This window comes from Clavelina lepadiformis, chromosome 4, assembly GCF_947623445.1.
Source record: "Clavelina lepadiformis chromosome 4, kaClaLepa1.1, whole genome shotgun sequence".
Taxonomy (NCBI): domain Eukaryota; kingdom Metazoa; phylum Chordata; class Ascidiacea; order Aplousobranchia; family Clavelinidae; genus Clavelina; species Clavelina lepadiformis.
The window spans coordinates 10,644,820-10,660,586 of NC_135243.1; the positions used below are offsets into that span (position 1 = coordinate 10,644,820).

Below are 15,767 nucleotides of genomic sequence, written 5' to 3' on the forward strand. Positions count from 1 at the left end.
ATTACTAGCAAAGCATGACCAATAAAACTGAATATCTTCTGAAGTTGTCCTGTATTTTGGGTGAGTTTGCATGTGTTAGTAATTATGTAAAGGTGTAATATAGGCTAGGTATGAGATAAAAACGTAATTTTTCGTCAAACTTTTGGTTAGACTTAGGTTACTATTTTATAGCATTTAAGTTGAATTAAGGAAAAAACCTCAAACGTATTATGTTTTTCGATGGAACAGTTACGTCCATTATGTAATTGAAACGGAAATCGTTCATCTACATAATCAACATAAGTACAATACAATATAGCAGAAAGCACATGTTTCATCATTGAAGAAGTTGTAAGTGTCTTCCTACGGCTAATTTAGCATTGGCATAAATTGCACATGCTCACTGGGTTGTTGCAGTTGTACAGATCAGGAAATAAGACCAAGCCGATGAAAAATTACTAGATGCAGTCATCATAATTTTTTCTTTCTTGCTCTTGCAAGCAACGTAAACAATCAGGTGTAAGTATGAACCGGCACGCTTGAAGATGTCACCTCAGCTTACTTATGTATTTTTGCGTATGAGCGAGCACGTGTCAATGGTCTCTTGCTCTCTTCAGTTGTAATTTGTACATGAGTTTACAACGCAACTATGCGCTTGGTTAAAACTCGAGTAATCCAAAATTTACTGGATAGGTGTGGGAATAATTAGACTGCAACGTTGGTAATTAAGAGACTCGTTGTCAATAATGATATATCCGCAATACCCGGGCCGGTACTCGGCCTCAGATTCGACTCGGCACATTCTTAATATAGGCCATTGTTTGTTATTTGCTTAAGTTAGCTAGATATAATGCTTTTCAAAATGCAAAAAATAGCTTGTTGATTCTCCCTGTTACTATAGAAAGATTGTATAAAAATACTAATGTTATATACTGTATGAAAATTTACTATCATATTGTAAGATTAACTCTCTACAGCAGTGGCTCTTAAACCCAAGGGGTGTGCTCGTCCCACTTTAAGAACTGCTGCTGGAGAGGAACTAGGAAAAAATGTGCATTTTTGTGATAGTGGGTTTATGCTTTGGTGCTTACTTATAGCAGAAGACAGAAAACATCATACATTGAAAGATATTAACTATAAAAAAATATGTTGCCTGAGTCCAAGATTCCAAAGAAAATGAATTTTGTATTGTGTACTTAAAAATGATCTTTTTATATTGAACCAGCATGACACTGACCTGGTGATAGACGATATGATTAACAAACTTAAAAAACCAACACTGTCAAAGAGAAGTGGTTTAAAATTTAATATAAATTCCCTGGAATGGATCCAGTAATTCAATGCAAGCTGTATTCTACTTATAGACAGTTGATTGCAGTTGCTTCAGCAGTTTCTTTTGTTGTGGAAGTTGATTGCATTTTCTTAGATTAATTATGTTACAACATATGAATCATAACCATGTAGAGAAAGCCATATACTTGCATGATCCTCAGAAAACTCTGTTAAATGCTCAATGCAAGTGTGCTGAGACACACTGATGCAGATGAAGAACTTTAAGTATTTAAAAGTGCAATTTACAAGCATTAGCAGACATAACATGGTCCCATAAGAAAGTTATAGGTCCTTAAAAAAACAGATGGTCTGATGGGAAAACCAAGATAACAATAAAATGAGTGCAAAAATTAGAGCAACATTGTAAAACTAAGAAGAAGTTTTTTTGCAAATAAAACTTGACACTTTTAAGACTTAAGTTTTTACTGGCATTGGAGGTTTGGACCTATTGGGCATAAATAAACATCTCCGTTTTTTGTGGGCTTAGTTATTATAATGATTTAAAAACAACAAGCTACATCCTGCTGTCTTTAAAAAATGACAGTGGAAAAATGGCTTTAGATCTTCTCATTTAATATAGATCTTTATGTTGTCAAATGCAAACTTTCAATAGGGGTATGTGATAGGAGTGGAGTAAGGTAATTTATAATGTTTGCCATGTATATTACTGTTTGTAATGTATATGTGGTATTGTACATACTTATTTTAAAACCTTTAAGTTCTAAAGAAAAGGATAAATACACATTTCCCAAAACTTTGCTTCCTTAATTTTTTTTTTGAAAAATTTATCAGCCTATAATTAATGCACAATAAATTATACAGTATATATATGCTATTATACTATTATTTATTGTTTTAATTTTGACCCATTGCTAAGTTTCATTGTTTTCCTTTGTTTTTCTTGCAGTGCTGTTATCAGCTGGCCCATTGGTAGCAGAAACAAGTGAGTTTTTACATTAAAGTTGTAGTTTAATTTAGTGTAAGTGAAATTGCATATCTCATTTAGTTGCATTGCGTTACATTAGAAATGATTTTCAGTTTTTTCTGAGGGGTTTTGGTTAGGTTACAAATTACAATTCATTCAGGAAGCTTTTGCTTCTTTTGTAGGCTTTTTGTTTCAGATATAAACTAAATCTATGTGTAAAACACTAGGAATTTCAACTTTCATTTTTGACTTTGGTTTTGATTTTCCAGTAATTTTGACTTTTATTAAACCCTTCAGATCTGTGCAAAGCACCCATTTTGGTGATTTAAAGCACATGTGTCAAACTCCTGGCCCACCACGTCATTTCATGTGGCTCGCCACTGAGCTCAATTGCCTTTCGTTTAATTTTTCTTATTGCCTGACTTGGCTTGTTGCCAGCTTTGTGTGTTATGATCAGTGTGGAAATATTATCTCTGATAGAAAACCTGTTTGTCTGCCAGTAACTTTGGGTAACAATACTAAACATTTTTTTGAAGTAATTTCTATTTACATGTGATCATGCCAATTAGGTCCAATAAAAATTTTAAAATAATTGCAAGTATCACGTCAGACCCAATGTAAAGCTACGTAATTGGTTACGTAGTTACGTCTAACACTCTGTATTGTCATGAGTAAAGCAATAGACTCGCTCAATGCTGCTCCAATTGTTTTTGGAGAAGCCTGTCCATAAAAACATGACCAAGTTATTAAATTGCCGAAATGAAATACGACAGTAGACAAAGCTGCATCTGATATTACATCGTAGTAATGTGAAAGCTCAATCTAATATTTTTTAGTTATGAATAGTTGTGTGCCTTGCTTAGACACTATAGGCACAAGGTCAAGTGCTTTTTTGGTATTAGCGTAGACTGTAGTGTGAAGGGGGCCAAGTTTAGTGAATGAAGTAAAATTTGTTGTTTTTTATTGTTAAAACATGGTAGGTGGTCGACCAAACACTACTGGATGTTGTTTCAAATAATAATTATTATTTATTTTATATTTACACCTAAAAGCAACCTCAAGGTTGCGGTAATAAGTTGAGATGATATCGTATTCTGCTTTTGTTGTACTATTGAGGTTATCTGCCAAAATTAATTCTTCAGTATTCAGTGCAACCCGTTTCATTAAGTACGGTGCTCGTTGGCCATTAATACTTTCGCAAAAAAATGAAATGTGTTAGTTAACAATGCCTGGATATTGTTATCTGAGAAATGAATTTTATATCGCAACTCACACATTGCTTTAGTGCGCACGGACACATACAAGTGCATGGTTATATCTATATTGCGCCATAGCCTTTGATACAAGGTGTTTAAAAAAACCAGGAAATCAAGTACGTCACAGAACTTATTATGTATAAAAACTATTTGCAGAAAATAAGATGAAAGGTATAAAGAAGTCCAAATACACATGTGTATGTAATATTGAGATTTAAGCAGATTTTCTCTGTTTTTCTTAGTTTTTATCTTAGCCATGAAAACATGGGTAACTATGACACAAACTGTATAAGTTGCTGCTCTCGTTTATTAATTAAAATGCTCCCTACTGTACTGTAAAACAATCCGCTCTAGACCCATCTAATCTTTTTTACTGATGGTTAATATTAGCACAAAGATGACCGCTTTTGGTATCATCAACCAACCGTGGGCAGCGGGCCAGATATGGAGGTTAAACAAATAACATAGTACCATAATTAAGATGACAATAACAAAATGATGTAATTGTAATCAGTATATACGAGTGCAGCAATAGATATATTAATTATTTTGAATGAAATGCCACGATGAATACTACTATCTGGATAATTGTATGGCAAATTGTGATCTATCAGCTATCATATTTCGTTCTAGTTCATTTGTTTTCCTTTGATTTTAATGACATAGTAATTAGATATGGTATATAGATATATATGTTCAATTAACATTATGTTGGTAGCTCAGATGAATGCAGGTCTTCATGCAGTACAGTGTTGTTGCCCAAGTCTGATTGATCCTCGTGTCACAAAGATGTATAGCCTTCCAGTACCCCTATGCATTCAACGCATTGGGTTTATTGTGTTGCATTAGATGCAACGTCTGCGGTTTCAATTCAACTTCCGCTGTACCGCACTCAAACCAGATGCGTGTACAGTGTATTTAAAAGAGTAATTGAAAAAAATTGGTCAAAGGCCTTAGAGAAAGGCGAGAAACGTGGAAAAGGAGAGAAATGCTCGTTTCTTGTCATTGAAGCGTTTTAGAAAATGTGTTATGTTCCATGTTCACCTTGAAACAAAGGAATGGTTGTTTTTTAACCAGCAAAATAAACTGTAAGCAAAACATGCCAAAATTATTTTAACTGCTGAGGATTCTGTTACAACATCTCAACACCCCGGTTGTATCCGGGAGTGTTGAAAACTCCCTGCTTGGAGTTTATAATTTTCTTACAAGTAATTTTATTTAAGATGTCAGTTTATTTCTGTCATAATAATGAATTTCATAATATAACTTTTCACAGATGTAGCTTCTATTTCAAAGAATACAATGAGTCAGTTTATATCCTTCATAAATGGAATCGGGTCTGTAATCGGTTCAACAGAAAAAATGGAGTCTGCTCTACATTCAAGTTGGTTTATAAGTCACGTTTTATCATAACAGCTCCTTTTATGAATACTTTGTGAAAAAACAACAACGAACAAAATCTCTTTAATAAATTTGGAATGGTCCCTGATGGTAACGTCGCTAAAAATTTTTAATTTTGGATCTTTTTAAATTTTCAGGTGAATTGAATATGACATCTGTAATGTTAGATATTAATTCCATGATGCACGGGATTGGCAGTCCACAAGGAAGTCAGTGGACGTTTTTTTATTTTAATCATAAATGTAGTTTAAGCTGACTGTTCACTGGATGTGATTTGCACAAAATTCGCATTTGCAAAATCTTGGTGGTGATTTATGTTGGTATCACCATCTTTATTGTTGCACTTAAGGAAAGTCTTTGTATGAGTAAAAATGCACAATATCTTCTCACTGCTCAAGGCATGGAATCCCGGATGGATTCACATTTTTTGTTTAGATTTTAGATTGTTTTGTTACATTGCCCGAATTTGGAACTAGTCGTCAGGACCATTAAACAGAAACATGCATTGTTCATACCTTGCTCAAAGACATTATAATGGTGGCGTTACTGGGAATCGAACTTGGCTCACATATTCATGATCCAGGCACGTTAACTGCCCTGACACCGAGCCGACATTCACATAATTTGGTATTCAATTTTGTTGGTAAACTTAAGCAATTAACGTACTTTAAGTCAAAGATTGCTCTTAATTTAACCAGCAAATTCGTTAAGTTGAAAACTGGTCGTGATATTTATGTTGTCAAATGTATAGGCTGTATCATAGTACACTTTTGATGGTAAAACATGAGCCCCAAGGTGGAAGGCCTGACAATGTTCCAGAACACACAATTTGATTCCGTGTACTGATATATGTCTGTGTATGCAATGTATAGACAAGTACATGCAACACCATACTATTCATTGCTTATTTTTCTTGTGTGATGGTTTTGTCATCAAGCAACACCATCACCTCCAGTGTACAGTCATCTCTACTCTGTTTGTACTTTATAGTTCTTATAAATTTTAAAGTACTTTAAACTTTAAAAAAAAAGGAATTTTAGCTACTCTTGAAATTATGTGGATTCAGTAAAATCAAAGATCTCTTTTAGCTCCTGCTTTTGTTGATGATAAAAGTGCCATCACTGCTATGGAGAATATCATTGCTAAACTAGGGCCCTTCATTTGTATGTTGCCTAATACAGAAGCAAAGCAACAAGGTACAAATTGGCAGATAAGAAAATGTTTAATCATATTTTAAGATATTATTAAAATGTTATTTTAAATAAGCTTTGTTAATACTAATAAGTCGCAGATTTGACCCAGGTTTTTGATCTTCAAACTTGGTAATTGCTTTTGACCTTCAAACTTGTGACCTGCATTTAAGTCACGGTCAATTGTAACACATTGCTATTATTACACGCTAGAGAGAAAGAGAGAGTGTTTATTTCACCATTCAAAACAAATTAAAAAGGAAAATAACATAACTCTAACATGACTGATTGGTATGGGGCAGCGAAAAGACCTCTCGGTCATCTTGGTGATCTGCCCCAGATTCTATTGCAAAGAAAAACAATTAAAACGGTTAGAAAAATAAAACTGAAACTCAATTAATTAAAACAACACTGCAAAACAAAAACAGAGACACAAAACCAACAACAGAACATTTTTTTTAACCAAATCAAAAATCAATAGCAATATGATGCAAAAGAAATCAACAATCATACATCCATCACCCTATCCGAACAGCACTTCCCTTGAACAAGTCCACTTGTCAATTGATATGAGAAATATCTATGAGACTTATTTCTTTTTGATGTTTAGTAGTGTATTCCGAAAATTAGGTCCTCGAAATTTTAACTTTTTTACCTTTTACTGTCTTTTTTTCGAGGTAAGAATAAGTTGTTCTGTGATGATCTAGTATTGTATTTGTGTACTGTTTGGATTTCGCCGAAATAGTCATTAAATATTTGGGAAAGAAGATTAGTGTAATAGTTATGCGCGACTTCGCCTATCTGTAATTGATAGATTTGAGATATATTTAGAATACCGTTTGCTTTATAAAGTGTAGTTAGATTGGTATATTTGTTACTACCGTATTGGTAATTAGTCTTGCTATTTTATTGTGAATTATATTTAATGATTTTTAAACACTATTTGATGCAGATCCCCAAGCCAATATACCATATTGTAAAGCACTGTATACTAGGCTATAGTATAGCATCATCAAAACTCTTTTATTGGTGATTTTCAAATTTTGTATTAGACACCACAGATTCTTGACATTGTTTGCAAAGCTTTTCAACATGATAATTCCATTTAAATTGTTCATCAAATATTATGCCTAAATATTTAATTTTGTTAGCCCTTTCTATTTTTTGCCATTTGCAAATTTTAGGTGTTGTTGTCATGAAAAATTTGTAATGAAATCTAAAATTTGTTGTCATGACATTTGAAAACAGTGATGTTTGAAGGGTTAGCATTGGTTTACAATTAGGAATTGTATTAATAAAATTATGCTATTTTAATAATATCCTTTTCATTTCTATTATCAAATTTGGCTGAACTTGTATTCTTTTTAACATTTGTTTTACCGTTATATGTCCATATGTATTGGTATCCATTCTTCTTTCTAATTTTGTTTGATCTTGTAAACAAATCCTTTCTCCCTTTTGTCAGGTTTTCATTTACAAAAAGTGAAGCCATATCTTGTACTCCAAAGTTTTGAATAACTCTGAAATGGGTTCTTTTTCATAAATTTAATTTCTCACATCTCTTGACATGAACTTTGCAAAGATAGGTGGTTGTTGTCTTCCAGCTTCATCTTTTCCCAAAGGATAAGATGTTGATATGTTGTTTTAATAACACCAAACAGTGTTATTAGTCATAACAATTTATTTGCACAATAGTGGCATATATTCTCATAAAATAGTAAATAAAAAATACTGAATTAGCTAATCTACACATAGAAAATCTCATATTTTAAGTCAGGGGTATCCAACCTTTTTGACCAAAGTGCCACATGCGATTTACGAATGATTACGCGGGCCACTTGAGTGTTTACTGCTTATTTCTAATTAAAACCCTTACCCCAAAATTCTAATCTGAGAAATACGTATTATCCTCTTTTACAATTATAAGAAAAATAAACATACCAAGATATAGTAAATTCAACAAAGTTTTTACTACACGTCGACATTTCCATGTGAATTTTGGCACTGTTTTTCTCTAACAAGTTTGGCAATATTCGGTGAGATGGATGATGTAGCAATGCGAAGCGAGTTTTCCATATGGCTGTCAGAAATTAGTAAACAAACAATTAATGTCAATTTCTCGGAATGTTTGTTCGCCAAAAATTACGTAGGCGATTCAGTTGATAATATAAGTCATTTCGACAATTACCGCGCAGGCCACTCATAACCTTGCCGCGGGCCATAGGTTGGACACCCCTGTTTTAAGTTATATCATTTGAAAAACACACTTTCATCATTTGAGTAACTTCAAAAGAATTTAGCCCAGAAATAATTAGGCTATACTTTTTTATCAGTTTCATGAACGTTGCTGAGTCTAGCATCAGTTTCGAAATTAATTTTGAAAGTTATATTGATGGCCAGTTTTAAATTGTAGTTGCTCTGTTGGAATGTTTGTTTTTCGTCATCGATTGTAGGAAGTGAAGAACTGTGGTGCTAATTTTATTATAGCATGCAAAACCATTTACTAACAACCAACAATCAGGCAAAAAAGCAACAAAAACCTAAGTGTAAAACCTTCTCATCAATAGCGACAGCTGTGGTGATGGGTGGACTTTACAGGATTAGGGTTAAAACCACAATATTTTTACGCATTCCTGCATTACCCTGTCGTGTTAACAAACCTCAATATAAAAACTGAGTTTTATTTTCCAGGATCAAATAACAGCAACTATGCAAATGCCTACATGCAAAAAAAAACCAAAATAAAGAAACGGAAAAATTTTAAATCATGGCTACTCACAGTTGTGATTCCATTCAACCGAAAAATGCAGTATTGAGACTGAATCAATATAGACACGACTATAAATCATGTCATAATTATAGCGCGGCACACACGGCGCCTTTAAAAGTAAAATAGAAATTAGCTAGGCAAGGGAGCCTCCTTGTGGATAGAATTATTTACATTAAGGCTTAGTACTTATTGTTACTTCCAAATCTTATTTTTCACAAGTAATACCTTTATAAAATTGAAGGTAGGTGATATGCCATGCATTTAAATCTCAATCCAATTTTGGCTACTATTGTAATGTCAAAAAATTGAAAATGTGCCAATTAATAGATTTGCATAATGCTTAGTTTTTCCAGTAAAGGTATTTATGTTAGAAGCTAATATATTAATTCATCTCGAAAGAACCTTATCATTAATTGCATTTTTTCTGGGTTTAGATTATATTGCTTCAACGATGGGTGGCTTAGTTGGTGGCATAGTAGGAAATATTTTTGGAAATGAAGAATCACAAGGTACAATATGAATATAAGTATTGAAATGATTAGCTCTATTTTATATAATTATGGTGATAAATTGAACCAATTAGTGTGATTTAAGTTAGTCATAACATTTTAAATGTATATGTCTTTATACATCTTTGTGGTATTTATGGAAAACTGCAATTTTTGTTTGTGTTAGCAATATTTTTTTGAAAATTAGCTTCACTATTGTTACCAGCTTTTTATGATATGAATAAGATTTTGTTCATTTTACAGATGTTTGCAAGACTGATGTTATAGTCAATAGTATACAAAATGCGGATTTATATTGAATTATTTCATATGATGCTTTCAATTTTTCACTTTATCTTTTTACAAATAATATTGTGTGCATCTATCACTGAACATTAGACATGGCCATTGAGTCGACCCTAATTGGCCGGATGATTATGCAGGGTTTCTCATCCAATCACAAGAGATTTTTGTAAAAAGTAAAATATTTGTAGTTAACTGTGTATGTTGCTTCATGACAAAATTAACGTTGCTCTTACTATTGACTTGCCTGTGAAAAGACAGCCTCTGTAACCACCATGTTTGATAAAAATTGTGTCAAATGGTGAGTTAATAATAATTAGTTTAACTTGGGTGTAGACTAACCGTTCTAGAATTTTGTATGAGGTCCGGTTTTCCGGTTCAAATCTACGCAAGAATTCCGTAGGAACAGTGGTTAATTATGACAATTAGCACTAAACATACTGGTGAAAGGCTTTTTAATAATACACAGTGGTTAAGCTGTTATTATCAAAATTGTATCACGAATTTGGCCACATATTATAACAAAAACAGCAGTCAAAATGACGTCGTAATGCAAAAACAATATGCTTGATGACTGGTATTTGTATTAGGTATGATAGGCTAGCTAGCCGTTTTGTGTGGAATGGTTCGGTGATTAGTAGCAGGTAATGTTTATTTTCAGCATAGGAATGTCACAGGCTAGCGTAGTGCAAACTGGTAAAGCATTCTTGTTTTTACCGCACTAGGCTAGAGGCGACAACCAGGATTGAACTGTATTATAGACTAGGCTACCATTTATGTTAACCGATACAAACACACCAGTGGTAAGCTAGTTTAAACTTGCTTAACGGAAATGGTCCTGATATAAACTGTGTGATATAAATGTGCTATAATTATACCTTTCTTGTATACTATTTACTTGTTTGTCACTGGAAACTTTCATAGTTGATACAAACACCTGAGTCTTCCCTATTGTGTTTTTTATTGTGATGTAATAAGAACCGCCATCCTCATCATAAGTAAGTTATGAATTCGCATTTTTTGCCACTTATTCATGGTAATAACTGCTTACCCACTACAAATTAGTACAGATTCTTCCACCTATATATTTACTGACAACTGCTTTTTGATTTAAGACCAACTTGTTTTTGGACTTGCCACTCACTTTAACGTCCCATTTTAAAGCGCTATTCAAAGGTGGATTATTCTTAATTATGATGGATTTGTCAGCGAGTTGTTGGTGATAGATCATGAATACGATTTTGGGCTTTATTTAGGTTTGTTTTTGTTATACTGTAGTACCAAATTAAACAAAAACAAAATATTTTAGTATGAAGTCATCATTTTTCTTGGACCTGTTGGCTTAGTAGTTGTGTAAAGGAAACATTCATATTACCATTTAGATTTGTGAAGGACGTTGAATTTATTAGTTTGGAAGGCCATAGCCCATCTTGCATCTTATGGGCTGTTCAAGCTAAGAATAAGTCACATTAATTTTTTGTGGTGTGATTTTAAAAGCAGTTAATAGCACAAAACAATAAGAAACTTTGTTTGTAAGTCATTTTTAATTGCAACAGTTGACCAGCGCTAATTTTCATTTTCCTTTTGATAAAGTTGCATTTCTGTTTTGTATTTTTGTTTATATAATTCAAAGCACATTGATTAATTACCAAGTATTCAAATTTATGTGAATGTAATTTTAATGTGCTAAATCACTCGTAATATTCTATGGTGAAGCATGAAATAAAAAAACTTTACTAAAATTTAACAGTCCATGAACCCAATGAGATGTACGACTAATAAAGCAGAAGCAGATTAGTTTATTTATTTACCAGCGTAAGGTTTCCAGCACGTTTGAGTTTAAAGTGACATAGCCTAAAGTATACCAATATCAAACTAAACAACACTACAATAAGCATGTAACTTATAATCGGGTCGAACAACAGCACAAGGTTTAAATAGGCCATTCAATTTGGCCCAGTGAGTTGGTATAGGTGCCACTTGCTTTTTATAGTTGTTTCGAAATATCACACCCAAATCTGTGCAATAATTCATTTTAAAGAGTGTAAATGAGTTCACTATTATTTCAAAACTTAGTTGGAAGAGCAATTCTCAGTGGTGTCGGCAGCATTGCTGGAGCAATGGGTGGAATGAGTGGAGGCATGATTGAAGATCGTCCCGATGGTAATTTTTTTGTGTTTTGTTTCTTTGTAGAGTTCAGTGAACATTTACTTATGAAAATAAATTTACACAGCTTGTATTTTACTTATTTTGCTTTTTAGATTAAATGAACATTTTAATAATTTTGTTTAGGTTCACCTGGTGTCAAAAAGTCTATCGACGCTATTCCTCATTTAATAAGAAACTTTGGAGACATGAAAGATTTAACTGATGGCTCATTCCAACCACCACAGGACTTTGATAGTAAATTACTGCCAAAACTAAAGTTACTTATAACATGATTGAATTGAATCTTTTTATGATTAATGTAAATTTATTTAGCTTGGTATAGCAGAAGTGCTTTATGTTAAAGTATGTTTTTGTTTGTTACAAAGAAATTGAAAAAAGCTTGCTTAATTACTTGGCAATATCACTCAACAATATGGGCCGGTTTGTGGAAGAGGCTGGAGATGAACTGCAGGGTAGAGAAGGTCAAACTCATTTGGAATCATTTGGTGAGAAATATTAAATCTCTTTTAAAAAGAATGTGATTTATGCTTATATGCATATTAATTTGTCGTCATTGGTAGTGCAGTACAGAGCTGAAAGTTAAGTTATAACTAGGGTGATTATTTTTTGACCTAAAAAACGAAAGCTTTTGACCTAAAAATTGAAAATTTTGACATTAAAAAACTTTTTTTGACAAATTTTGACGTTTGAAAAAATCAAGTAGTTAAATTAGGCATTATTGTACAAAAAGTTAAAATTTATTGTAGTAAAGAAGAGCAAAAATCTGAACACAGACCTAGCCTATTCTGAAAAGGGAAATAAGCTAATTACAAATCACTGCCAAAAAACTGCAACTAAGACACAACAAAAACTATTCAATACATTTGTCTAAACTAAAGATACATGAAGTATCTAAAGCAAAACCGAAGCAAGAGCTGATTCACAATAAGTAGACAATGGGCCATTTACAACAGTATAAAGTAGGCTACAAGGTGTACAATGTAAAATGACAAGTTCACCTACAGTGCAACCTATATGACATCACGGCAATGCGGTTTGTAAACAATTTTGACTTGGTAAAAAATTTTGACTTTTTAAACAATTTTGACAATGTTTGACCTAACGCTGTAAATTTGACAAGTTTTTGACTTTTTTTGACAAGTCAAATAATTAATAATCGCCCTACTTATAACGGAGTTTAACTTTGAGGTTAAATAATATTTTTCAGTGCAACTTACAAATAACTTGCGTAAAATAACTGAAAAATATGGAAGCAAGTTATTGTTGTGGAAAAAATTCTACTTGTATGAAGATGTCCTTGATTAAGGAAGCTAGTTTTATAAAAATTGTATTTTTATGGCACAACCAAACTACATGCTCTTAACCTTAACTTGGGTTGAACTTCCCGGATATCTGTTTGCCGGTTGAATATCCAGATAAAATATTGTCAGCTAACCGGATAACAGAAGAGTGACGTTTTTATGCTTTTTTACCAAGCTCTGAATTATCCTGTTTTCAGATACAGACAGTTTACAACCTGGCGGTTGGTTAGTTTGCAGTAACAAAAATGGCAATTGACACCCTTGTGAACTTAATTGGAACTTTTATTCACAGCTCTTTGTCCTGTATTTTGTACAAGATGCAAAACATTATAAATAATACACAAAGTGATTGAAATGCGCCAGTGAAATTACAAGTTAACTTTCGGGCATTAACATTTTAGCAGATGCATTGCAAGCAGACTTCTGGACGATTTCCCAGGGATTTATTCGAAAAAATAGAGCTTATTGTACGCTTCTGACTTTTATAAATTAAAAAAATATTAAAAAACAAAAAAACTTAATTGACATTAAGAGTTTGTTAGTTTCTACGTACGTGTGTGGTGTTTTATAACAAAACTGCGTCACACTTGGTTGTTTACACAAACAAAATCTTGAGTTTTATTAGGAATTAGGTTGGTTTATGCTTATGTTTAATTATCCTGTTTACCTGAAATTTGACATGGGCATTCTTTTACAAAAACTTACTTGAACTATGCGCTGTTGTTTACAAACTTCATGTCATTTGCGTTAGTATGGAAAGTTAAGTTAATTTGACTCAAGTAACATTCCAACTTTACTCAAAACATCATCGAAGCAGTTTCTTATTCATAAAAATTTATTGGGAAATTGTATTAGTAACTTTTTCAATGCAGAGATGCAATTTCGTGGAGTCAGTGAGGAGCTTGGTCAAACAATTAAGCAAGTTGCTGGTATGGCAGGAACTTTAAGTGGTGTGTTTGGCTACGTTTTGACACATATCAAACAAGGTACAGTATGAATAAAAATACTTGCTTTTTGTTACTTTGAGAGGCTGTTAGTGGTAAATTACAAAGTAATGGGCAGTTAACAGTTCCGATGAATATTTTTAAATAATGCTTTACCTTTCATACTTTCATACATTACTGGTATGTTTTTATTCAAAGTTATATGTTAATGTCAGGTATTATCTTTTTCGTTTTTTAATTCTAGTTGGTAAAGGAACGTCGATAATATTGAAATCAAATTTGAAATCACTGAGAACAAAAAAACAAGGAAGAGCAGAAGACCCTAAAAGTAATATTGTTATATGTATACATACACGAATTCATGAAATTACTATTTTAACATCCTAATCCTTTTTTGAACTTAAATGTTGACAAATGATTATGAAAATCGATAAATTTGCAAAAATGATTAATATAATGTATATATTACAAAGTTGATATACACGGAAGTGTGCATAGCAGTTTATTTGATGCTGTATATTTATTCATATTTTCGAATAATGTCCTAATTGTATTAAATAGTTAAACTGAGCATTAATAACGTTCACAATATTTTGAGACAATGATAACGATTAACTATTTTGATACTAGTTTGATATTAGTTTTTGATACTTTATTTAGCTGACATATTTAGTGGGATTATAAGTGAATTGGCTGAAATTTCTGCAAAACTTGGAGGGTATACAGGCGTTGTTGGTGGCATGATGGGTATGATTCTTACCGAAAATTCAAACAAGTCAAGTAAGTTTGTGGTTCAAAGAGTGAAAAATACCTGAGGTTATTGCAGTAGGAATTGGCTGTGGTGACTCCGGCTATAGTGAAATTATTTGTATAATGACACTTAGATTCCAATGTCCTGTCTGCAAACCACATGTTTTTCAAAGAAGTGCTTTGAGTGTAAGAACTCTTTGATTTCAGTGACACACATTTCTGTCCCTTGAGCATAAAATATCTGCATAAGGGCACTCCTAGCTTAAAATTGGTTAAAAATTTTATTTTAAAACCAAATCAAACAATGTTTTTCAATTTTCTAAAAAATAATTAACTTTGCAACGTAACATTGCCTAGAGTACTGCATGTGGTGTTGATTTAAATGAAGTAACTGTTGTGTTTGTTAAGTAGTAGTCTACATTTTCACAATATTTCATAATGTTTCTATTGCACGGAAGTAGCCAATTCCACAAGAACCGCTATGTAGACTCAACTGCGTCTAATTTCTTTGAATTGAGGAACAAGTTTGAAAAAAAGTTTGCCTTAAATCAAAAAGTAGTTGCCAGTAAACATACCGGTGAAAGTATTATTAATAATGTTTAGTGGTTGAGCAGTTATTGCCAAAATGTGCTGAAAATTTGGCCTCCTATTATGATGAAGACAATTGTCCCTATGACATCACAATGTAAAAACAATATGCCTGATGACTGGTGTTTGTATTAGGTATGGTAGGCTAGCTAAGACTTATGGATGGAATATGTCTCCATAGGTAAGTGAATAGTAACAGGTAATGTTTATGTTCAGCATAAGAATGTCACAGATGACAATGCATAAACTGGTAAAGCATTCTTGTTTTAAATACTGTTATTGGTACTGAACTAAGATAGAGCCAACTGTACTGTAGTTTAGCAGTTACATAAGCCGGTACTGCTACACCACATGGTAAGCTAGTTTAAGCA

The 15,767-nt window shown here is 32.6% G+C and overlaps 1 protein-coding gene across 2 annotated transcripts in view; it reads left to right on the forward strand.

Moving 5' to 3' along the window:
• The window catches only part of LOC143451496 (uncharacterized), a 60,464-nt gene continuing 44,697 nt past the window's right edge, over positions 1–15,767 (forward strand). For both annotated transcript variants that reach the window (XM_076952103.1, XM_076952105.1), the window contains exons 1-12: positions 1–60; positions 2,219–2,254; positions 4,769–4,876; positions 5,031–5,102; positions 5,982–6,089; positions 9,288–9,362; positions 11,721–11,807; positions 11,937–12,047; positions 12,179–12,298; positions 13,987–14,100; positions 14,303–14,386; positions 14,719–14,838. In XM_076952103.1, the coding sequence (XP_076808218.1) occupies positions 15–60; positions 2,219–2,254; positions 4,769–4,876; positions 5,031–5,102; positions 5,982–6,089; positions 9,288–9,362; positions 11,721–11,807; positions 11,937–12,047; positions 12,179–12,298; positions 13,987–14,100; positions 14,303–14,386; positions 14,719–14,838 (1,081 nt within the window). In that variant the 5' untranslated portion in view covers positions 1–14. The remainder of the gene's footprint in view (positions 61–2,218; positions 2,255–4,768; positions 4,877–5,030; positions 5,103–5,981; positions 6,090–9,287; positions 9,363–11,720; positions 11,808–11,936; positions 12,048–12,178; positions 12,299–13,986; positions 14,101–14,302; positions 14,387–14,718; positions 14,839–15,767) is intronic.